Source organism: Salvelinus sp. IW2-2015, linkage group LG37 (genome assembly GCF_002910315.2).
Source record: "Salvelinus sp. IW2-2015 linkage group LG37, ASM291031v2, whole genome shotgun sequence".
Taxonomy (NCBI): Eukaryota; Metazoa; Chordata; class Actinopteri; order Salmoniformes; family Salmonidae; genus Salvelinus; species Salvelinus sp. IW2-2015.
This window is the reverse complement of record NC_036876.1, coordinates 6213328-6239870: the sequence shown is the minus strand read 5'-3', so window position 1 is coordinate 6239870 and position 26543 is coordinate 6213328. Positions and strand designations below refer to the sequence as shown.

The 26543-nt window shown below is 41.8% G+C and overlaps 1 protein-coding gene across 3 annotated transcripts in view; it reads left to right on the top strand.

Moving 5' to 3' along the window:
• Window positions 1–26543, top strand: part of slc16a13 (solute carrier family 16 member 13) — a 38175-nt gene that overhangs the window by 3042 nt on the left and 8590 nt on the right. For all 3 annotated transcript variants that reach the window (XM_070437968.1, XM_070437969.1, XM_023982286.3), the window contains exons 3-7: window positions 22541–22768; window positions 22927–23070; window positions 23238–23494; window positions 23916–24110; window positions 24268–24607. In XM_070437968.1, coding sequence (XP_070294069.1) covers window positions 22543–22768; window positions 22927–23070; window positions 23238–23494; window positions 23916–24110; window positions 24268–24607 — 1162 coding nt within the window. In that variant the 5' untranslated portion in view covers window positions 22541–22542. The remainder of the gene's footprint in view (window positions 1–22540; window positions 22769–22926; window positions 23071–23237; window positions 23495–23915; window positions 24111–24267; window positions 24608–26543) is intronic.

The window sequence follows — 26543 nt, the reverse complement described above, 5'->3', positions numbered from 1 at the left end:
TGAGACGACACACACACCCCAGGCTCTGACAGACCAACCTGTAAACCACTAGCTAACAAGTCTCTTACCCATTCATCCATTTTAGTTGCAAAAAGATGAGACCATTAAAAAGGGGAACATTCCAATAAATTCTTTGGCAAATGAAGTGAAACTTAATGAAGTTGGAACTGCCTTCGTGTCTTGGCAAATAGCCTTGATACACAGCAGGGGGGCATTTAGCTTGTTACTGCATGGATATGTTTTGCTGTGTCAGCAAGAAACTGGTTTCCTTTTCGTACATCTGTACACTAAATKACACTGAACAAAATATAAAGATTTTACCGTTCATATAAGGAAATCAGTCAATTGAAATAAATAAATTAGACCCTAATCTATGGCTGGGAATACAGATATGTGAAAAGTCCGACGCCGGAGATGAAGCAGATACGGGGAGTCAAACATTTAATAGGAACAGACAGGTAACAGGACAGAAACAGCCTCAGCACACAGGTATTCAAGGACATATGAACATTAATGCAGAAGCAGGTGTTGGATTCGGGGTAAACTTTGAACATTGAGATATTAAAGACATGATAGATCATAAAGGAGTGAGAAGTCAATGGTTCTCTGTAGTAAGACAACTAAGCTTGGAATGTTTTTTAAATGTATTTTCTATTTTATTTCACCTTTATTTAACCAGGTAGGCTAGTTGAGAACAAGTTCTCATTTACAACTGCGACCTGGCCAAGATAAAGCAAAGCAGTGCGACAAAAACAACAACACAGAGTTACACATAAATAAACATACAGTCAATTACACAAAAGAAAAATTGAAAAATCTATGTACAGTGTGTGCAAATGTAGAAGAGTAGGGAGGTAGGCTATAAATAGGCCCTAGAGGCAAAAATAATTACAATTTAGCATTAATACTGGAGTGATAGATGTACAGATGATCATGTGCAAGTAGAGATACTGGGGTGCAAAAGAGCAAGAGGGTAAGTAATACTATGGGGATGAGGTAGTCGGTGTGCTATTTACAGATTGGCTGTGTACAGGTATAGTGATCGGTAAGCTGCTCAGACAGCTGATGCTTAATTCATGCGTGAGTTCCAAATGTCTCTAACGGTCGCCCCAGCGTGAGTTTTTTTATGCACGTGATGTTAGAAGGTTCTCTCCATTCCARAATGTGATTGTTACGCAACAGTACTTTTAATCTGCGCTGCCAACAAACCAAACCTGTTGTATTTATAGGCTGTTTCAATTTCAAATAATTTTCTAACAAGTTTTTATTTTCTAAGAACAGTTTGAATTGAGGTGTTTTCCGCCTCCTCATTCATTCACATAGAAATAGTCCTTTTTACTTTTGCGGACAATTCATTTTTGGGACATTTCTGACCCGAACAGAATTCCCCAAGCACTTCCCAATTGTTTGCATGCATTCTGATTATTGCATAGATTGTAATGGGCACATATTAAGTGTGTAAAATACTTTTTTGAAGGTTGTACTGATTATAATGAGCTAAGCTAATTCCAGCTGTGTAGCCATGTTTGTTGACATACAGTTGAAGTCTGAAGTTTGCATGCACCTTAGCCAAATACATTTAAACTCMGTTTTTCACAATTCCTGACATTTAATCTGAGTAAAAARTCCCTGTTTTAGGTCAGTTAGGATCACCACTTTATTTTAAGAATGTGAAATGTCAGAATAATAGTAGAGAGAATAATTTCTTTCAGCTTTTATTTCTTTCATCACATTCCAAGTTGGTCAGAAGTTTACATACACTCAATTAGTATTTGGTAGCATTGCCTTTAAATTGTTTAACATGGGTCAAACATTTCGGCTAGCCTTCCACAAGCTTCCCACAATAAGTTGGGTGAATTTTGTCCAATTCCTCCTGACAGAGCTGGTGTAACTGAGTCAGGTTTGTAGGCCTCCTTGCTCGCACATTCTTTTTCAGTTCTGCCCACAAATTTTCTGTGAGATTGAGGTCAGGGCTTTGTGATGGCCACTCCCAATACCTTGACTTTGTTATCCTTAACTTCTTTGGGACAGGGGGGCAGTATTGAGTAGCTTGGATAAAAAGGTGCCCAGAGTAAACTGCCTGTTACTCAGTCCTAAAAGCTAGAATATGCATATAATTAGTAGATTTGGATAGAAAACACTCTGAAGTTTCTAAAACTGTTTGAATGATGTCTATGAGTATAACAGAACTCATATGGCAGGCAAAAACCTGAGAAAAAATCCAAACAGGAAGTGGGAAATCTGAGGTTTGTAGTTTTTCAACTCTTTGCCTATCCAAGATACAGTGGAAATGTGGTCATATTGCACTTCCTAAGGCTTCCACTAGATGTCAACAGTCTTTAGAACCTTGTTTGATGCTTCTACTGTGAAGGAGGGGGGAATGAGAGGTGAATGAGTCAGAGGTCTGCCAGAGTGGCATGAGCTGATCACGCGCGCTCACGTTCGAAATATCCTAAAGATTGATTCTATACTTCGTTTGACATGTTTCTACGAACTGTAATATGACTTTGTCAGAACTTTCGCCTGGACTTGCCCGCGCCTCGTGAGTTTGGATTGTGTACTAATCGCGTGAACAAAAAGGAGGTATTTGGACATAAATTATGGACTTTATCAAACAAATCAAACATTTATTGTGGAACTGGGATTCCTAGGAATGCATTCTGATGAAGATCATCAAAGGTAAGTGAATATTTATAATGCTATTTCTGACTTCTGTTGACTCCACAACATGGCGCATATCTGTATGGCTTGTTTTGTTGTCTGAGCGCTGTACTCAGATTATTGCATGGTGTGCTTTTTCGGTAAAGCTTTTTTTAAATCTGACACAGCGGTTGCATTAACTTCCTATGGCTGCAGGGGCAGTATTGAGTAGCTTGGATGAAAGGTGCCCAGAGGTGCCCAGAGTAAACTGCCTGCTCCTCAGTCCCAGTTGGTAATATATTGGATATTGGTATTGGATAGAAAACACTCGGGAAGTTTCTAAAACTGTTTGAATGATGTCTATGAGTATAACATAACTCATATGGCAGGCACAAACCTGAGAAGAAATCCAAACAGGAAGTGGGAAATCTGAGGTTGGTCAATTTTCAACTCATCGCCTATTGAATACACAGTGGGATATGGATCAGTTTGCACTTCCTATGRCTTCCACTAGATGTCAACAGTCTGTAGAACCTTGTCTGATGCCTCTACTGGGAAGTGGGGCCGAAAGGAGACAGGAATGAGTCAGGTCTGCCATGAGCTGACCATGCTCTGACCATGCACATTAGAGGGAGCTCTGTTCCATCGCACATCTGAAGTCAATGGAATTCTCCAGTTGGAACTTTATTGAAGATTTATGTTCAAAACATCCTAAAGATTGATTCAATACATCGTTTGACATCGTTCCTGACTTTGGATTTGTTTACCAAACACGCTAACAAAAATAGCTATTTGGACATAAATGAAGCAGTGAATAAAACAAACTTAGGGCGGAGGCTTCTAATGTTAACATGCATGAAACCAATGCTTTTACGGTTACAGAAGTCAACAAATGAGAGCACCTGGGGAATGTACTCTTTGGTGCAGGGTGCAGGGAAAACAATTGCATGTGACAGTACTGATAAGGGGAGAAACCGTTGAAGGCTCATATCACTTAGTTCCCTGCTTAGCAAGAAGGATGCAATGTTTAGAGATAAGGAGGAGACACCACCCAAAGTGGGGTATGAATACCACCACGGGGGGAGCCATGTTTTTTGTCTGAATACAGCTGTGTCGACCCTTTGGGAAGAATTAAACTTGGTTTAGCTTCTCTAGTGTCCRTGAGTTATTTACTCTGAAAAATAAGAACCTAACAGATGGCGCTGCGAGCAGGGTTCACCCCGATTTGTAGTCAAACCAACAGTGAGGGAGATGTATATGCAGTCTTGTTAGTGCCAAGTTGGTACGGAATGGATGTGATGTGGACCAGAAAGAAGCCCACCTCCATAGAAGCCCCAAAATCATCTTTTACTGGGTGCATCTCGGCAGATGATTCAATCACACCCATTCCAAGTGCTTCTGAATCCTGCACCTGCGATGGTGGGCAACCTCCTTCTCTGTGTGTGTTTTACCAGCTGCACCAGTGCAGTGAAACTGTTCTGAGATTTCCTGGATCTAAACGGGGTTGCTGGCCACATCCTAACACAGTTTGACGCTGAACAGACCCCTTGGATTTCTTTACATTTTATTGGTTTACAAAGCAGAATTAAAAATGATTTAATTGTTATTTTTTGTCAACAATCTACACAAAATACTCTGTCAAAGTGGGAGAAAAATGTATAAAAAAATGATTCATAAAAATGTGATAAATAAAATAGTCGTTTATGAATTTTTAGTTTTTTACATTTATTTAACTAGGCAAGTCAGTTAAGAACAAATTCGTATTTACAATGACGGCCTACATTGTCGTTCAGCTCCCTGAGTCCATAGATGTTGGAAACACATTTAGCAGCAATTACAAAGGTGAGACTAATTGGKAAAGTCTCTAAGAGCTTTGCAATAGAGGTGTGCGCGGGACTGATTTATTTATCCCAGCTTTTCATACCACACCCKCTGCATGGCTTTCTACCCAACTCCCACAATGTTATTTTAGGCGTATGTGACGCAGCTCACTTGCCAGCCAAGGTCCCAGGAATTTTGCGCCCTATAGGCAAAAATAACTTAAGAAATAGGTTAAATTACCAGAGATTCTCGCGTGGCCCATTATATTAGGCTATCTGTATTACTGGTCTATATCAGCCAATATGGTAGATGTAGTTCGAAGAGAGCAGTTGGAGAGACTTGCCCTTTCTCTTGAGTTATTTTTATAGCCTACCTTTTAGGAGTGGGAAGATTTTCAGACAGAGAAATAGGGGTGGTCAATATTTATTTCTAGACAATGTAGTAAACTATAGCCTAATCATATTTAGGAAGTACTGTACATTTCCTTGGAAAGATAATTGCCCCGTGCTTCTCCGCCCATGCAGGCTATAGCCTACTAATTAATTGAGGCCACACGCGCACATGATCCCGCAGGTATGGCTACTGAACTGGAAGGAGCTTGAATGACGACAGTGACACTTGCTACGTTTTGCATAGGCCTATAGGACATAGCCTACCTTTTAGGAGGACAATTTTCAGGCAGAGACAAATAAATGGGTAATCAATACTCATTGAAAATGAAAAGGCGCAACGCTCGCTCAGCATAGTAGCCTAACCTATGCGTGTGCCTTTTCCTTTTCAATGATGATACAAATGTTTGATTGCACCTCGACTCACGTTGGTTAAGCGCCCTCCAATTCTTTCCGTTATCAATATTTATTTACTGACACTGTGGTAAACTACACTCTACTAATATTTACGTTAATTTCATATTTAAAATGTACTGCCACGTGATTCTCCGCCCATGTAGGCAGCCTACTCTATTTCAATGAGACCACACATACTAGGAGCACTTGAACTCGCACGCCCAACTAGGAGAGATAGTTAACTGAAGTTGAAGCAGCGAATTCTGTGTGTGAGTAATGCAAAAAATATGTGCTTTTAATACAATAGGTTGGCTAACCCATGCAAAGCAAAAAGATGACCGTTTCCAAATAATCGGCATGACAACAAAAATATTTTCATCCCAAAGTCGTCTCTTATCGCCCGCAGAATGAAAAATGGCGACCAAGCCGCAATGATATCTGTTGGGACCCGCATACTGAATGCAGCCCTCTACTTTGCACACCTGATTGCGCAATTTTTGCCTTTTAGGCATATTCTTTTCTAAATTCTTCAAGCTATCTAAAGATGTTGGGGATCATGGCTAGACAGCACTTTTCAGGTCTTGGTGTACCTAGTATTTCAATCAGATTTAAGTCAAAACTGTAACTTGGCCACTTAAGAACATRAACTGTTTTCTTGGTAAACACCTCCAGTGTTGAGTTGACCTTGTGTTGTGGGTTATTGTCCTGCTGGATGGTGAATTCCTCTCCCAGTGTCTGGTGTAAAGCAGTCTGAAGCAGGTTTCTCTATAGGATTTTGCCTATGCTTAGCCCTATCCCATTTCTTTTCACCCTGAAAAACTCCCCAGTATTTGCCAATGTCATGCATACACATACCATGATGCAGCCACCACCTTGATTTGAAAATAAGGAGGCAGTTACTCAGTGAAGTGTTTTGTTGGATTTTCCTCAAACATAAGGCTTTGCATTTAGGCCAAAAAGTGTATTCCTTTGCAAGTTTTTTGTTTTCAGTATTACTTCAGTGCCTTGTTGCATACAATATGCATGTTTTGGAATATTTGTGTTCTTTTCACTCTGTCATTTAGGTCGTTATTGTGGAGTCACTACAATGTTGTCTCCCATCACAGCCATTGAACTATGKAGCTGTTTTAAAATCACCAATGGCCTCATGGTAACATCCCTGAGCAGTTTCAAACCCCCCCTGGTCTTAGTAGCTGAATCTGTGCTTGATATTCAATACTTGACTGAGGGACCTTACATATGTGTTATGTATGATGGACAGAGGAAGGGTTAGTCATTTACTAATCATGACAACCCCTGATATTGCGCACAGAGTCCATGTCACTTTTGATTTGATTTGTTAAGCCAAATTGTACACCTGAACTAATTTAGGCTTGCCTAAATAAAGGGGCTGAATACTTATGCAACTACTATATTTTAGTTATTTAATTTTATAAATCTTTTTTCTTCCACTTTGACATTAGAGTATTTTGTGTAAATTGTTGACAAAAAATGACAATTAAATCTTTTTATCTTGAAAAAAACGACATTTTAAAAACAATACGAARCATACGCATACAAACGACAACATTATACAAACATCAACTACATCACGCCTGCCCAGACCCACTAGCATACACACACATCTCCAGCTCCCACATCACTTTCCRCCACATGGTCCAAAACTGCACCATTATGTTTCTCTCCGTAACCCACGCACTTTCAATATTTTAAATAATAGATCATTATATTTTTTCCATTGTGTTAATTATGGCGGATTGATTGGTTTCCATGTTTTTAGTATACGTTTTTCAAGATGAGTAATGAGAAGAGAATCGTCTAACAGCCAACTTTCTAGCTCCACCCATAACTTTTGGACTTCATAGCATTCCCAGAAAGCATGGATTATTGAGTCATTGTAGAATTTGTGGATTTTGTATAATAAATTCTTTACATGAATTTATACTGCATTAAGCGTACATTTTCGTTAACTGTAATTTCATTAGTTATGCTCCAATTTTCCCTCCATCTTGTGCCAACATCAGTTCTTTTTAAGAGATCGTCAGTTTTATATGCTCTCTGCAAGAGTGTGTATGTCTTCCTTGTCAATTAAATCCATTTTAATCCCACTTTATAACACAATAATAATGTGAAGAAATCCAAGGGGTCTGAATACTTTTGCAAGTCACTGTAATCTTAACTGCACTTGAATTCCTTGTCTCTGGGACCACTGATCCGAACAACGTTGATAAAGTGAAGCGAATGGCATTCTATCAAAACATGTTGAGTCTCTTGTGTCTTCCTTGTCTGCAGTCCTGGGTGAAATGAGGCATGGGTAGTAAGCTATTTGGAACACAGCCAGTAAGACAGGCAGAGTGAAGTCTTMTCAAGTCTAGTGTGTTAGACACTAAGTGGCAGAAGCATTTGACGGCTTTCAATAGATTGTTTTTCAGCACAGAACCATCACTTCTGACCGTTACAAACTCACCCTGGCACTAGGTTATCTGGTGGTAAACATTATTGGGGACAGGGAAAGAGTCTTCCCGCATGTTATTGGTGAGTTGTGGGAGAGTGCCCCCTTTAAAGCTTTGAGAAGCTCAAGGACAAGGTTTCTGTAACAACTTGAGGATTGCGTTAAAYGTGTACTACCTGTTTTTAGAGAATGCAACCTTGCAGCTAGACTAGAGAGACTGCCAGTAATAAAAGACGAACAATTCAAACCACCACTGGGCACAGACGCCCAGTTTCACTCCTCAAACTGGCATAATAGTTTAGTGAAACAGATCTAAAATTGCCTCGGTCTACACAGGTGGCTCTCGTTGGTAGCTTCTCTTTGCAGCTTCTTAGAGTTCCACTGCAGAAAGTGCTCAGAGCGACTTTAATACAAAGACCCAAGATAAATTCTGGACTGTTTTGCGTCATTGTTTGAAAAGCTAAAGCGCTTCATCCGGAAAAAAGTGCTTGATTACTATGAACTCGACCATCAAAGAGTTAAAGAAGCCTCTTCTTTGGGTCTTTAAACAGGTACTACCTGTCCTCTGAGAATGCATCTCTCTGGCTGTCTGTCTGGCTGTAGACTCTGCAGACGGCTTTCCTCATCTGTGTTAGACAAGACAGAGCCCACAGCCAGAGAACGATCCTTCCTGTAGGTCTTCTCTGAAGGGACGCATACACTGAGTATACAAAACATTAAGAATACCTGCTTTCCATGACAGGTGAATCCAGGTGAAATCTATGATCCCTTATTGATGTCATTTGTTAAATCTGATTCATTCAGTGTAGAGAAATGGGAGGAAACAGGTTAAAGAAGGATTTTTAAACAATTGAGGCATGGATTGTGTATGTGTTCCATTCAGAGGGTGAATGAGCAAGACAAAAGATTTAAGTGCCTTTGAACGGGGTATGGTAGTAGGTGCCAGGTGCACCGGTTTGTATCAAGAACTGCAACGCTGCTGGGTTTTTCAAGCTCAACAGTTTCCCGTGTGTTTCAAGAATGGTCCACCACCCAAAAGACATCCAGCCAACTTGACACAACTGTGGGAAGCATTGGAGTCAACATGGGCCAGCATCCCTGTGGAACGCTTTCGACACCTTGTAGAGTCCATGTCCCGACGAATAGAAGCTGTTCTTTGGGCAAAGGGTGGGTGGGGTGTTCCTACTGTATACTCAGTGTAGAGTGCTCCTTAGCGAATGATTAGATCACAATCATCCCACTAATTAGAGAGACAGTCCTGACCTGCACCTCCTCTTGCACCTTTACAGGGTGTTGTTGGTTGATGCTACCAGCTGTTCTCCTCTGGCTAACTGTCATCACAGTGCAGTCAAACACACCTGAGATCCCCTCAGTCTATACAGGTGGCTCCCGTTGGCAGCTTTCCAAAGGCACCTGGCCGGACGCTTCAGCCGTCGTCGTTATAAATCTTGTAGTCCTTTCACTTGTCTGCAACCGTGAAGGAAATGAGATGGGATGAGACGGGAAGCTGGAGGCTCTCTCCATCTCCATCTCTCCACCCGCTATCCATTGTTCTCATTTCCCCTGTGCATAGAGCCGATGAAGAGGTGTATTGACACCGCCATAGCCCCCAGGTTCTTATTCGAAAAGCTTTGCGTGTTTGTGAAGAGAATCACGTAGAGATGCATAGACTTGGATTCGTAAAAGGTGTTCTCTAGTCTAGGAATGTGATTTCACAGATTACGTGGTTACATTTCCTTTGGTCTGCTCCATTTTGGATTCTTCATATTATAGTACACCTCATAAAGCCAGGGGATAAATGGTGAAAACCCAACAGTCTATAGCTCATACGCTTCCCATTAGAAGTTGGCATGAGGCAGGCTGAACAAAGSCAGGAGGCCATGCAATTCAATATCCATCTTCAAACAAAAGCAATACAGGTCAAAATAGTTRATATTACCAAAGGAAATAGAGGGACTAACTGTACAGATAGAGAACAACAATAAAAATGATATTTTGAAAGAGAAAGCAAAGTACTTTAAACATATGTTTTTGTTTCAGTCTCCTCCATCTCCACTAACCCAAGTAAATTTGAAGGAGTTTTTTTTCCTATTAATTATAAAATTAACAGCTGTACATAAAGACTCATGTGAAGGCCAAATTACAGAAGAGGAATTTCTTGAAGCAATAGCCCTTATGCACATTCCATGCACATTCCATGACTGAACGTTTCTAAGCACACTTCCTACTGATGTGGCAATATCTGGTGGCGCATACTATAGAACGAAAGTCAGTCTAGTTGTTATCGACAATATAACAGTGCTACCACTGTCACCGTTTTTTACTAGGTGTCTTCAGGACTTTCCTCAAATGAATATTATTAATGTACATCAAATTGTTACATCGGCCTCCGAGACTCCAGCTAGCAAGAACGAAAATGGCTTCAAGATATATATAGGAAGCTACATAGACAACTATGAAGGTGAGTACCAAGTCAGTGACAGATAAAGCTAGCTACAATCATATTAGCTAGCTAGCTAATTTAACTAGTAACTGTAGCTAGCTAGTTACTTTGTAAAAGTATGTAACGTTGACAGAATCTACCTGAGAATGTGTATATTTTCGTTAGCTTGCTTAAAACTTATGCTTGCTACCTATATTTGCTAGCTAAAAATAATTGTTATTCATGTCTTCTAAACAGTATTTAACAAAGATACATTGACAACATTGACAACATTGACAGGGGAGATCACTGTGGGCTGCCTGTCACAGGTCCACGAGGGAGGATGAAAAGCCACACAGCATGAGAGTAGCGACTAGTGCCCTTGTTAAACACTACTATGTTTGCTGTTATGTATGAGCCGCATCATTCTTGTTTCTCACTTCAGTCTTTCATCACACTTATCTTCACAGATGGTGTTAAAGCACTCCGTACCAGTGATAGTGGTCCAAAGCCACTGCTCCTGTGTTGCAGGAAGTGCTCTGTGCAATCATCTGGTGGCCTTTTTTACCAGACAGCGCACTACTCTCAACTAAACATTCCTGCTGCACCACCAGTTCACAGCTGCACAGACACAGAACAGCGTTGGCACAAGCCAAGAACACTTGTGAGTCTGTCAATATCCATAAAAAATGCACCTGAAAAGTATTCAGCCTTTGTAACAGTAAATCCTTGTTAATTAGGGTGTGAAGCCAGGTCCGGTTGATGGGATAGAGTTCTGTAAACCTACTAACTCGTGTGCTGATGGAATAAGGTAAGTTGGAGGTTCTTAGAATGGAAACATTTTTGAAAAAAATGTATTGTGATTTTTTTGTAAACGGTGGCGTATTTACAAAGTAATGACAAATGGTTGGGACAAAGACTGGTGGGAAATATATAATAATCTATAAATCTGTATATTAATACATATATGTATATTTAATACATTTTATTTGAACTTTCGGGTTTGTGCTATTTCTGAAAAAGTTACATGAGTCTTTGTCATAGTAATCTCTCCAACCTGATGTTAAGGTTTTAAAATATTTTGCAGAAGTTCTCTCTACAAAGCACTCAATGGATACATGCCTGGTATGTAGACCATGGAGATGAAGAGGGGGCTAGCCATGGAGCCAGTGGCTGTACAGAAGTACTGCACACTGAAGAATGTTAACTTCTTTCCGTGTGGCTTCGTAGTGCACCCAGATGCCCCGTGGTTAGGATCCTCTCCAGATGTCATCCTATTTGATCCCAGTGTGAGACCACACTTTGGACTCTCAGAGGTCAAGTGCCCAAATGTACCAAGTTATGTTGACTGCCCTTACCTGAAGATACAGAATGGAGAGCTGAAGTTGAAGAGATCTCATGCTTACTACTGGCAGGTGCAAGGTCAAATCCTTCTCACAGGTTGTAGCTGGTGTGACTTTGTCATCTGTGCACAGGAGGAGATCCTAGTTGAAAGGATATATAAAGATCTACAGGTTTCAAAAACTATAAGAGAGAAGGTTGACCACTTGTATTTTTACCACTACCTGCAGAAGTGTCTCTCGCACCTGAATGGATCCCCTGCATGGGTGCCAAGTAGATTTGTTTAAAATATATATATATTTCAGCAAATGTTCAACAGTTCAGTTAATCAATTACACATCTCTAACATTGTATTCAATCTTGCATTCTGGCAATTCTGTGTTTATTTGATTTCTTTCTCCCACCCCTAAACACATTGCCTAATTAAATCCAATACAAGCTCCACACAAACTGATATTCACTGCAACACAATTTATTGATACATGTCATAGAAAAACAAATTATATAATTTTGCTGCTAGCAAATAAACACATGTACATTTACACTGGCTTGGCCCATGCTCTGACCAAAGGTCCGTTTTGATAGTTGACCAACAGGCACGCCACTGCAAATAACTGGTTGATGCTGCCTGAGATGGTCAGGGGGATGACYKTGTCAAACAGCTTGTGTTCCTTTACTYTGTGGATCATTCTTTCAACATGCACTCTCAGCCTGGCAATGGATTGGGTCTCCCTAACCTCATGCTCTGGCATCTGTGTGCGTCTTGACAGAAAGGCTGGCCGGTAGACCTTGCACGGAACAATGTCATCTATGAGAAAGCCCTTATCCAGCATAATGGCCATGTCAGGGGTGAGTAAGGAAATGTTTCCAGACTGCTTGAAGATCTCCTTGTCACTCACAGATCCAGCATAGAACGWTGACACAAAAGTGACAGCTCCATGTGGTGACATTCCCAACATGCACTTAAWGGTACAGTGTGACTTGTAGGAAGAAAACACCTCACTCTGCAGTAGTAGTGAAGATGGTGTCTGGCAGCGGAGTTCAGTGCAGTCGATCACTACCTGGGTGTTTGGATAGTCCTTGAACTCAGGTGGCAGGTGGGCTTTGATGGTTTCCTTGGGGATCCATATCCGTGCTGATCAAAGCAGACAGTAGAGGAAGTTGGCCCAAGAGATAATAATCCGTCTCACTGTCGATTGATGGATGAACCGATGGGCCAAATCCTTCTGCTTCAGACCCAGCGACAGATGAGTCATAAACAAGAAGAACTCGTCGATTGATGGATGAACCGATGGGCCAAATCCTTCTGCTTCAGACCCAACGACAGATGAGTCATAAACAAGAAGAACTCGTCGATTGATGGATGAACCGATGGGCCAAATCCTTCTGCTTCAGACCCAACGACAGATGAGTCATAAACAAGAAGAACCTGTCGATTGATGGATGAACCGATGGGCCAAATCCTTCTGCTTCAACCCAACGACAGATGAGTTCATAAACAAGAAAACCCGTCGATTGATGGTAGTGTCTGAACATAAGAAAACCCTTTTAGTACAACATATTGTCCTTACATTAGGTCCATAACACAACAAAGTAAATAATGTTAACAATTACAGTAAGATCAAATAATATTCTCTATTAAGTACTGTATTTAATGAAGTTGACCCTTACTTGTTTCTTCAAGTAACACTTGTTTCAGATGGATTGGTGCTTGTGACTCTTATAAACTGGTCTCTGCTGCCCACTCAATTAAGTGCCATCAGGTGGGTGTAGCTTGCAAATCTAAAGATGGACCCAGAGTATTTGAATACCAAATAAACTCATTACTATTATTGCCCATCTTCTCTAAGAATCAAGTAGCACTAGACATAACCTAGCTGCTATTGTAGCTGTTGTCACAAACGTACTGCCACCAACCACCCTTTTCTCTACATCGACCCGGGAAGCTACGGAAAGCTCACAATACCATTACACTTTGAAGAAAATGACACAGCGGCACTGAACAATGTTCATTAGCACCTCCTTCAGGGCTGTAATTTAAACGTAGTCATTGCGAACACTTTCATCAGCAAATGCATCTACGACAGTTAGCTAGCTAGTAAGCTAATGATAAAAACAATAGCGAAAATCGCTCCGAAAGTCAGCGCACCCGTAGGAAGTAAAATAGAATGTGGGAGGCGGTATAATCCAGTCCATAAAAAAATTGGAGGCCCCTTACACTTCAGTGTTGTGATGCAAAGATTATAGCAAAATGCATAGCGCATACAATTAAAAGGTATTATTCATCCTAATCGGACATATGGACGATACAGTACAGATAATATAAGACAAGAACTGGAAGCAATAGAAGACCATGAAACATCTGGGAAACCAGGCCTGGTATTCATAGCTGACWTTGAAAAGACTTTTGATAAAGTATGACAAGAATGTATATTTAAATAATATTTCAAATATTATATAATATTTGAATTTCGGAGAATCTCTTTTACAGTGTGTAAAAGTTATGTACAGTGCATTCGGAAAGTATTCAGACCCCTTGACTTTTTCCACATTTTGTTACGTTACAGCCTTATTCTAAAATTGATTACACTGTTTTTTTTCCCTCATCAATCTACACACAATACCCCATAATGACAAATCAAAAACAGGTTTTTAGAAATGTTTGCAAATTTATTAAAAAATACTACAGAAATATCACATTTACATGAGTATTCAGGCCTTTTACTCAGTACCTTTGGCAGTAATTACAGCCTTGAGTCTTCTAGGGTATGACGCTACAAGCTTGGCACACCTGTATTTGGGGAGTTTCTCCCATTCTTCTCTCCAGATTCTCTCAAGAGATGGGAGCGTTGGATGGTTGGATGGGGAGCGTCGCTGCACAGCTATTTTCAGTTATTTCCAGAGATGTTCGATCGGGTTCAAGTCCGGGCTCTGGCTGGTCCACTCAAGTACATTCAGAGACTTGTCCCGAAGCCACTCCTGCGTTGTCTTGGCTCTGTGCTTAGGGTCTTTGTCCTGTTGGAAGGTGAACCTTTGCCCCAGTCTGATGTCCTGAGCGCTCTGGAGCAGGTTTTCTTCTAGGATCTCTACTTTGCTCTGTTCATCTTTTCCTCTATCCTGACTAGTCTCCCAGTCCCTGCCGCTGAAAAAACATCCCCACAGCATGATATTGCCACCACCATGCTTCACCGTAGGGATGGTGTCAGGTTTCCTCCAGATGTGACGCTTGGCATTCAGGCCAAAGAGTTTCATCTTGGTTTCATCAGACCAGAGAATCTTGTTTCTCATGGTCTGAGAGTCTGTAGGTGGCCTTTGGCAAACTCCAAGCGGTCTGTAATGTGCCTTTTACTGAGGAGTGGCTTCCGCTACTCTAGCAAAAAGGCCTGATTGTTGGAGTGCTGCAGAGATGGTTGTCCTTCTGGAAGTTTCTCCCAGCTCCACAGAGGAACTCTGGAACTTGGTCAGAGTGACCATCGGGTTTTTGGTCACCTTCCCTTCTCCCCCGATTTGCTCAGTTTGGCCGGGCGGCCAGTTCTAGGAAGAGTCTTGGTGGTTCCAAACTTCTTCCATTTAAGAATGATGGAGGCCACTGTTTTCTTGGAGACCGGCCAAACTATTTTTTAACAAGCCATAGAAAGTTGTTTTTGATTTCAGTTTAATCCACCACAAAAGACCAGAACAAATATTACAACAAATATTATGCTAACATAGATATGTAAATGTCTGCTCTTCCCAAATTTACAACCAACTAATTGCAGCATTTTTGCAAAAATGGAAGAGGCAAGACCAAAATTAGTTAAAGAAAACTGTGATAAATAAAATAAGTATACCGTTGATTTAAGGCCCAACAAATTGACAGCTGTGCCATATAGATTGCAAAGTCGTTGGGAAGAGATTTTTGATGTACCGATTCCATGGCACATGGTTTATGAACAGATACACAAAACAACGCCAGATTCAAAACTTTTTCTAGTTTGCATCGAATAGAATGTTATATATATGGGGGATACATTAAACCTCTGCAGATTTGGCTGCGAAGAGACAATCTTTAGATCARYTGTTTTGGTACTGTCCATACTGTATGTAGCTTGTTTTTGGTCGCAGGTTCAGGAATGGCTGAAGAATTGTAACATTTACCTGGAGCTAACTCTGCAAATAGCACTGCTGGGTGATTTGAAAATTCCTAATCAATCGATCAATAATATAATAATAGTCTTTGCAAAATCTTTAATCTTCTTTAATTTATAATCTTTAGAAATTATGAGAATAGAAAGGTTCATAACTTTTGTGAAACAGCACAGCTGAAAAATATATGGCAAATAGGAATCTATTATTTAAGTCACAATCTATCTGCAATATTAAAGCTGATCTACCCCCCTCCCCCCCAAAAAWCAAAAAACAAAACAAGGACTGTTTATCAAACCTCCCACCTATCCTGCTGTGTTCCATCCATCCCTCTCATTCTGTCTACAGTTCTGGGTCCTGGAATGGAAAGTGCTGATCTCTGACTTTTCATAATATACTCTTGTACACATCAGAGTTGCAGTCAATTCCATTTAGTTTCAGATTAGTGCCACTTTTTCTTTAGATTTTTCTATCCCTTACGTCAAGTTTTAATTCAATTTAATGTTTTGAATACTCTAATAGGTTTTATGGCATACTGCCATTGGGGAATTTAGGCTTGGATTTTCCCTGTAGAAGGACATACTACCAAATGCATAGTGTCTTTTTTATACTTAAAGGGCCTTTCATGTGTTGACCCACAATAAGTGTAATTCATTTCCATTGTAAATCAATGACTCAACCGTACAATACAATCTTTTTGTGATGACAGATTTAATATGTGACTGTGAGGGTGGAACATAGTGGTGTAAATATTAGTGATACACCGATATGACATTTGTGGCTGATAACGATATCCGATATTTTCCTTGCCAAAAACCCCAGTACCGATAACCGATATTAAACATTTTAGCGGCCTTTTAAGCATTCTAGTTCAGTTAAATAGATAACGCACACACACATGAACGCAGCGGTCTAATGCACTGCATCTCAGTGCAAGAGGCGTCACTACAGTCCCTGGTTCGAATCCAGGCTATATCACATTCGGCCATGATTGGSAGTCCCATAGGGCGGCGCACAATTGGCCCAGCGTCGTCTGGGTTTGGCCGGTGTAGGCCGTCATTGTAAATAAGATTTTTTCTTAACTGACTTGCCTAGTTAAATAAAGGTTACACATACACACACCACACTGACCAAAAAGTTATTTTGTTGGCATTTACGTAKGTCCCCATTACCAGTAAAACATCATCAAAACATATTTATTTCACTTACTTGCTGTGCTGTTTCGTTATTCAGTTCAGTMGTTTTATTCTCAACCAGGATTTCATTATACATGTCAAGCAGTGAAGTTTCAGCTCTGTCTGTCCGTGGCCTCTCTTCCTCGGTGCGCACTGTCACTGTGTCCGTTTCCATCTTGTCCAGCTGTGTATGTAACATTTCACATGAACCCTGTTTCTTGTCTGCATCGAAGTAGCGGTCCTTGTACCTAGCATCGATCATGGTGGCGACACAGTAAAGAGAGAATGCCACCGAATCGCTGGTTCACAGACTGTCACYAGWTTTGTTGAGCAGGCGTTTCAATGCCATGACAGAGGGTATCACGTTCTCTGCAGGTGCAGTTGATGAGCTTATTTCTCGAGTCAGTTGTTTGAATGGAGCTAGCTCGTGTGTTCATGTTTCCAATTTTCAAACATGTTTTCAAATGCCATTGAAATGGCAGCAGCGGTATGACAACCAGCACATTCATGAGCATGAAATACGACTTTCCTCAGTACGAAATCCTCGACGACCCACTGTGCTGTCAGACTCAGCATGCTCATGGGGCTGATATCGCTGGTCCAAATGTCCGTCTTGAAGCTAATAGCAGTGATGCTGTTACTGTGAAACTCCGGTAGTGCAACACCTGAAAAATAGCGCACTTGGTAACTTAGTGTGTACCGATWCCCGACCAGTCGGCGAAAGCCAACATCACCCACGACAGAGAACGGTTGATTGTCAAGGTCAATGAATTCCATTATCTTGGCGTTAATGCATTTTGCCTTTGAGTTGTCTTGCTGAAATTTTCTTACTCTTTCAAATTACTGTCTCGACTCGTTGACTGCTCAATCCACACAGCAGACATTGTGGGCTAGGTTAGGAATGCTGTGYTGCACGTGTAGGGCAAAGTTTTACATGGCGTCATTACGTCATGTACCTACGTTATATACAGTTGAAGTCGGAAGTTTACATACACTTAGGTTGGAGTCATTAAAACTTGTTTTTCAACCACTCCACAAATKTTTTGTTAACTTCTCCAGGATAGGGGGCGACATTTTCACTTTTGRATGAATTGGTGCCCAAATTGAACGGCCTCGTACTCTGTCCTAGATCATATGATATGCATATTATTATTACTATTGGATAGAAAACACTCTGAAGTTTCTTAAACTGTTTGAATTATATCTGTGAGTAAAACAGAACTCATATGGCAGGCAAACTTCCAGACAGGAAGTGAAAATTCTGAAATGGGTCGCTGTGAAAGTCATCGCCTATTCAATTCTCCTATATTTATAGATCTGTATGCACTTCATACGCCTTCCACTAGATGTCAACAGGCAGTAGAACGTGGAATGAAGCGTCTAGCATGATGTGGGGCCGAACGAGAGCTTTTGGAGTGACTGGTCAGGCAGATTGCCAGTTCTTGGCCACGCACGCTAGGCATGTGATGTCCTTGTCTGTCCTGAGTTATATAGACATGAAGAAATGCTCCGTTTGGGACGTTATTGGAAATATATGAGAAAAACATCCTGAAGATTGATTCTCAACTCAGTTTGACCAGTTTATTCGATTTGTAATATCACTTTTTTAAGTTTTCGTTCATTAACGTAAATTTGTATGGACACGTGTACTACACATGCTAGCCGAAGTTGCTAATTCGACAGAAGTAATGGACATTATAAAAAAAAAAAAACGATTTATTGTGGAACTAGGATTCCTGGCACTGCATTCTGATGAAAGATCATCAAAGGTAAGGGAATATTTATGATGTAATTTCGTATTTCTGTTGACTCCAACATGGCGGAGAATGGCTGAGCGCCGTCTCAGATTATTGCATGGGATGCTTTTTACTAAAATTATTTTTAAAATCTAACACAGCGGTTGCGTTAAGAACCAGTGTATCTTTAATTATATGTAAAACATGTATCTTTCATCAAAGTTTTATGATGAGTATTTCTGTATTTCACGTTGCTCTCTGTAATTATTCTGGCTATTTTGGAGCCATTTCTGAACATGGCGCCAATGTAAAACCACGATTTGTGGCTATAAATATGCACATTATCGAACAAAACATAAATGTATTGTATAACATGATGTCATATGAGTGTCATCTGATGAAGATGTTCAAAGGTTAGTGATTAATTTTATCTCTATTTGTGGGTTTTGTGAAAGCTATCTTTGCTGTGAAAAAATGGCTGTGTGTTTTTGGATATGGTGTTGAGCTAACATAAATATATGTTGTGTTTTCGCTGTAAAACATTTTAAAAATCGGACATGTTGGCTGGATTCACAAGATGTTTATATTTCATTTGCTGTATTGGACTTGTGATTTCATTATATTATATTATTTACCTGTGGCGCTATGCTAGGCTATGCTAGTCAGCGTTTCTGATGACAATGATCCCGGATCCGGGATGGGTGGTTCAGAGAGGTTTTAAACAAACTAWAGTTTTGGCAAGTCGGTTAGGACATCTACTTTGTGCATGACACAGGTCATTTTCCCAACAATTGTTTACAGACAGATTATTTCTGAATCACAATTCCAGTGGGTCAGAAGTTTACATACGCTAATTTGACTGCCTTTAAACAGCTTGGAAAATTCCAGAAAATGATGTCATGGCTTTAGAAGCTTCTGATAGGCTAATTGACATAATTTGAGTCAATTGGAGGTGTACCTGTGGATGTATTTCAAAGCCCCATCTCCAATCCAAAATTAAATCTAGAATCGGCTTCCTACTTCGCAACAAAGCCTCCTTCACTCATGCCGCCAAACTTGCCTTCGTAAAACTGACTATCCTACCGATCCTTGACTTCGGCGATGTCATTTACAAAATAGCACCCAACACTCTACTCAGCAAACTAGATGTAGTCTATCACAGTGCAGTCCGTTTTTTCACCAAAGCCCCATATACTACCCACCACTGCGACTTGTATGCTCTCGTTGGCTGGCCCTCACTACATATCTGTCACCAAACCCACTGGCTCGAGGTCATCTATATGTCTTAGATAAGGTGGGGCTTTACCTAGCAAAGCTCACTGGTCACTATAGTAACACCCACCCGTAGCACGCGCTCCAGCAGGTATATTGCACTGGTCATCCCCAAAACCAACACTTCCTTTGGCCGCTTTTCCTTCCAGTTCTCTGCTGCCAATGACTGGAACAAATTGCAAAAATCTCTGAAGCTGGAGTCTTATATCTCCCTCTCTAACTTGAACCTTTTCACACGTACAAACACACGGGTGTGATCATTCTACAGTGGTCCCTGTAGCGTACGATCAAACCGGTGTGATTAGAAAGCTTATTTAGAACGGCCAGTTTCAAATGACGCAACAATCACCATTTGAGCTGGCCACACTTTTTTCAGAAACATTTTGCACAAAAACAGTCCTTACAAAGTTATGTCCAGAATGTGAGCAGTTTATTTTTGGATGCAATTTTTAGACATTCACAAAAGTATCTACAGCATAACACAATCATCCAAACCAGAAAAATGTAGGCTACATTTGTCCTAGCGCTAACTGAGGAAAGATTGACGTAATACAAGCGGTCATATTTGTATAACTCTCGCTGACAAACTACAATATGAATTAGCTAATAGAAATTACTATTTATAATTAATCACATAATTAATCACATAATTAAAATTCCAGAAAATTATGCCATGGCTTTAGAAGCTTCTGATAGGCTAATTAACATCATTTGAGTCAATTAGAGGTGTACATATGGATGTATTTCAAGGCCTACCTTCAAACTCAGTGCCTCTTTGCTTGACATCATGGGAAAATCAAAAGAAATCAGAAAAATATTTGTAGACCTCCACAAGTCTGCGTTCATCCTTGGGAGCAATTTCCAAACGCCTGAAGGTACCACGTTCATCTGTACAAACAATAGTACGCAAGTATAAACACCATGGGACCACGCAGCCATCATACCACTCAGGAAGGAGAACGTTCTGTACTCCTAGAGATTAACGTACTTTGGTGTGAAAAGTGCTAGAATCCAGAACAACAGAAAAGGACCATGTGAAGATGCTGGAGGAAACAGGTACAAAGTATCTATATCCACAGTAAAACGAGTTCTATATCGACATAACCTGAAAGGCGCTCAGCAAGGAAGAAGCCACTGCTCTCCCAAACCGCCACAAAAAAAGCCAGACTACGGTTTGCAACTGCACATGGGGACAAAGATCGTACTTTTTGGAGAAATGTCCTCTGGTCTGATGAAACAAAAATAGAACTGTTTGGCCATAATGACCATGTTATGTTTGGAGGAAAAAGGGGGAGGCTTGCAAGCCGAAGAACACCATCCCAAACATGAAGCACGGGGGTGGCAGCATCATGTTGTGGGGGGCTTTGTTACAGGAGGGACTGGTGCACTTCACAAAATAGATGGCATCATGAGGAAAGAAAATGCTGTGGATATATTGAAGCAACATCTCAAGACATCAGTCAGGAAGTTAAGCTTGGTCGCAAATGGGTCTTCCAAATGGACAATGACCCAAGCATACTTCCAAAGTTGTGGCGAAATGGCTTAAGGACAACAAAGTCAAGGTATTGGAGTGGCCATCACAAAAGCCCTCACCTCAATCCTATAGGGGAATTTGTGGGCAGAACTGAAAAAGTGTGTGGCAAGCAAGGCTGCCTACAAACCTGACTCAGTTACACCACTGGGTTTCTGAGGAATGGGACAAAATTCACCCAACTTATTGTGGGAAGCTTATGGAAGGCTACTCGAAATGATTGACCCAAGTTAAACAATTTAAAGGCAATGCTACCAAATACTAATTGCATGTAAACTTCTGACCCACTGGGAATGTGATGAAATAAATAAAAGCTGAACTAAATCAAAAGCTGAACTAAATTTTTACTCAGATTAAATGTCAGGAATTGTGGAAAACTGAGTTTAAATGTATTTTGCTAAGGTGTGTGTAAACGTCCTACTTCAACTGTAGGTATGCACGTCAGCTTTGACATTGATTTTGCACATCRGCGTTAAACTAGACATCGGGCCGATGTCGATTTTGAAATTTTTWGCTAATATCGTCTGATTCTGATATCTTCACAGATATATTGTACATCTCTAGTAAATATGAGGTGATCGCGTAATAAAAATAGAAATGTACATCTGAAAATGTATATTTCCAAAATCTTAGGTCGTTTCTGAAACATACTTTAAGTGCAACAGGCTTTGAAATAGGCTTTGCATGAACAATAGGGAATCAGTGTTAGGAATCTGAAATATGCTGGTGTTCTACCAGAGGCTGGTGGGAGGAGCTATTGGAGGACTGGCTCATTGTAATGTCTGGAATGGAATTAATGGAACGGAGTCAAACGTGGTTTCCGTATGTTTGATATGTTTATACCTTGCTATACCTTGCTATTCAACAGTCTAGCTCCACAGCATCACAGAGCACCTGTTTCGGGTCGACTACCCATTTAACCCACAAGCGATTTCCTCTAAATGTCATTCATTGTCTATTTATTTGAAGGCACATTTATGGAAACCCAGTGAAAACCCACATAGCAGCAGGCAAATTCAAGCACGTCTGATACATTCTTGCATGATTGACATGTTGTTTCTTTGAAGCCTGCACCTGAAAGTAACGCAGGTTTTCGATGCAATGCAATACAGCAAAGGCTCAAGAGCAAAGGCTGTAGTAGAATGTAGTGTTTCTAATGCATGGTTTAAACAGGGTATTTCTGAAGTATCACAAATAACATCTCCTTTCATCTCTCTCCATATCTCTCCCTCCCTCCCAGTCATGGCCAAGCTGCAGGCCCCCCAGGCGCTCCAGAGCCAGCCAGCAGCCCCAGATGGTGGGTGGGGCTGGGTGGTGGTGGGGGCCCTGTTTGTGACCTCTGCCCTGGTGTTTGGGATAATCCGGAGCATGGGGGTCTTCTTTGTGGAGTTTGTGCAGTACTTTGGGGAGAGCGCCCAGGCTGTCTCCTGGATCACATCCATAGGGTTGGCCATGCAGCAGTGTGTCAGTGAGTGTGTGTGTGTGTGTATATAAATATATATATATATATGTGTATATATATAGGAGAGGAGGGTAATGCCCCATGTGATCATAAATGATCCTTAGTCCGTTGTACACAGTGTAATGACTGGTAGTTAAACCTGTGTGTGTGTGTGTGTTCCCCAGGTCCACTTGGCACAGCGTTGTGTAATGGATACGGTGCCAGACCTGTAGTGATGGCAGGAGGTTGTCTCTCTGCACTGGGCTTCATCCTGGCCTCACAGGCCACCTGCGTCACACACCTCTACCTCACCTTGGGCGTCATCTCAGGTACACACACACACACACACACACACACACACACACACACACACACACACACACACACACTTGGACCTAAAAACACTCACATGCTACTTTCTGTTTCTCTTTTCTGTCCAAAACTCTGAACATCTAGTATATAACTCCCTCTTTATCCCCTCCGGCCTACCCTCCAGGTTCGGGCTGGGCATTAATCTTCACTCCTATGGTGGCGTCAGTGATGCAGTACTTCACCCGGAAGCGCTCCCTGGCCATGGCGCTGGGCTTTACGGGCGTGGGCCTCTCGTCCTTCGCCTTCTCACCCCTCTTCCAGCTCTTGGTGGAGATGTACACCTGGCGGGGGGCCCTTCTCATCCTGGGGGGCCTCAGCCTCAACATGGTGGCCTGCGGGGCCCTCATCAGGCCCCTGGGGACTCACAAGGCTGTAGCTGCGGTAGGAACATCCATTTACATTTTTGTCATTTTAGCAGATGCTCTTATCCAGAGCAATTTGGGGTAATTACCTTGATCAAAGTAACAATCGACCTCCTGTAACGTCCTCTTCTCTCTCGCTCTCTCGCTCTCTCGCTCTCTCTCACTCTCTCTCGCTCTCTCTTTCTGGCTGACTTAACACATCTAATGTTTGATAACTGGGTTTTGGCATTTCATAATAGGACTCATGTGGGTTCAACCTTTATACTACAGGAACAGTTGCAAAACACATCAAGTATCTGTGTTGTGTAATCTTGCGTGTGACGTCTTGTTTGGGTGCCAGCAGTGTTTGATGGACCTGCTTTCTAGGTTTTAAGTAATTTGTTTCAGCGTCAGTCTCTTTCTCTCATGCTCTTCTTCACCCCTCTCCTCGCTCTTTCCAGCTGGCCCCAGGTGAGAGTGCCTGGTCCTGCGCCTCCATCTTCCACCGGGCCTACTCCTACCTGGAGCTTTCCCTCCTCTTCCAGCGGCCCTTCCTCACGTACAGCCTGGCCATCACCTTATTCAACTGTGGCTACTTTGTGCCTTACGTCCACCTGGTGGCCCACAGCCGCCACGAGGGCTTCTCCCAGTATCAGGTTTGAATGAGCCTATTTCACAATTACATCACTGTGTAAACAATGGGATTTTAGAGATTATCCAAAATGATTATCGATTACCAATTGTTTTGTTCAGTTTTTGTTGCTCTGATTGGTAGATGCATAGATTCATGTCAACTGTTTCAATCTTATCCAGGCTGCCTTTGTCATCTCAGCCACGGGTGTGACGGACATCGTGGGCCGTGTGGTGTCCGGCTGGGCCTCGGACCTAGGACGGCTCCGTCTGCGCCACATGCTGGTCCTCTGGACGGGCCTGTTGGGCCTCTCCCTCCTCTTGCTGCCCCTGGGCTCCCTGGGGGGGTCCTACCCGGGCCTGCTCATCATCAGCCTAGCCTACGGGTTCTGCGCCGGCGCCATGACTCCCCTGGTGTTCGCGGTGGTGCCGGAGATCGTGGGCATGGAGCGGATGCTGGGCGCCCTGGGGCTGCTACAGATGATCGAGAGYGTCGGGGGGCTGCTGGGGGCACCGCTGTCAGGTACGAGAGATACTGGAGAAGAGTGGAGCAGCCGTTGACTGCTGTTGGATGTTGAAGGAATTGGGGATAGATTGCAGAGTGCACTCCTGTTCCCCAAGTTTGGCCACCTTTGCCCTAAGTGTTGCTCTAAGGACATTTTTGTTCTGTTGACCCCGTAATGGTTGAGGTCAAGATTGGGAACTTTTCTGCATTCTGTCCCCCCCCCCTCACCTGCATGCTAGCTCATCCATCCCTCTACGTATAGTTTTACGTAACTCCCTCACACAGAAACACGTTTTAGCAAGATGACCCCTTTTACCCAGGTTAGCCCCATGTGTTTCAAGTCTTTATGGGTGACCTGTCTTGACCTTGAGGTACCATGTAAGGGGAGAAGAGGCCATATGTAACCTAATAGAGGCTCCATATACATTGAGTGTACAAAACATTAGGAACACCTGTCCTTTCCATGACATGACCAGGTGAATCCAGATGACAGCTATGATCCCGTATTGATGGCACTTGTTAAATCCTCTTCAATCAGTGTAGATGAAGGGGAGGAGACAGGTTAATGAAGGATTTTTAAACCTTGAGACATGGATTGTGTATGGTGCCATTCAGAGCGTGAATGGGCAAGATAAAATATTTAAGTGCCTTTGAACAGGGTATGGTAGTAGGTGCCAGGTGCACTGGTTTGGGTGTGTCAAKAACTGCAACGCTGCTGGGTTTTTCACCATCAAGAATAGTCAGACACCCTAAGAACATCCAGCCAACGGCAGGCCAGGTCATTTATGAAATAAGACAAAGGAGGCTGACAAAGCTGACACGAATTGTGCAATACAACATTGGTGCCCAAAGACCTATAAAAGACCCACAACTCGTCGTACCTTCACACGAATGGGGTACGCTAGCCGACGACCATACAGCGTTCCACTTCTTTCAGCAAAAAAACAAGAAACTGCTGTTGCAGTGGTATGTAGAAAACCACAGTGGTATGTAGAAAACCACAGTGGTATGTAGAAAACCACAGTGGTATGTAGAAACCCGGGTATAGACACCCACAGTGGTATGTAGAAAACCGACAGTGGTATGTAAACGGGGTAGTAGAAACCACAGTGGTGTGAAAACCAACAGTGGTCATGTAGAAAACCACAGTGTATGTAGAAAACCACAGTGGTATGTAGAAAACCACAGTGGTATGTAGAAAACCAACCAGTGGTATGTAGAAAACCACAGGGTATGTAGAAAACAGGGTATGTGAAAACCACAGTGGTATGTAAGAAAACGCACAGTGGTATGTAGAAAACCACAGTGGTATGGAGAAAACCACAGTGGTATGTAGAAACCACAGGGGTATGGAGAAACCACATGAGCACAAGCGTCGATCAATCTGCCTGTCCAACATTGCAGGCTGGTGGTGATGGTGTGGATTGTGTTTTCCTGGCACACACTTGGCCCCTTGATTAAAGTGGAGCAACGTTTCAATGCCACAGGATATCTGAACATCACTGCCAATCAGGTGCATCTCTTCATGGCAACTGTATCCGTCCGCAAATAGATTTTTGTCAGTAAGATGTCCCATGCCGCAAGGCTAGGATTGTCCTGGAATGGTTCCACGAACATGACAGTGTGTTCAGCTTACTGCAGTGACCTGCMAAATCACCAGATCTCAATCTAATTGAGCATCTGTTGGATGAGATGGAACGAGCTATTCAGAGTAGAGGTCGACCGATTATGATTTTTCAACGCCGATACCGATACCGATTATTGGAGGACCAAAAAAGCCGATACCGATTAATCGGACGCTTTTTTTAAATTTATTTTTATTTATTTGTAATAATGACAATTACAACAATACTGAATGAACACTTATTTTAACTTAATATAATACATCAATAAAATCAATTTAGCCTCAAATAAATAATGAAACATGTTCAATTTGGTTTAAATAATGCAAAAA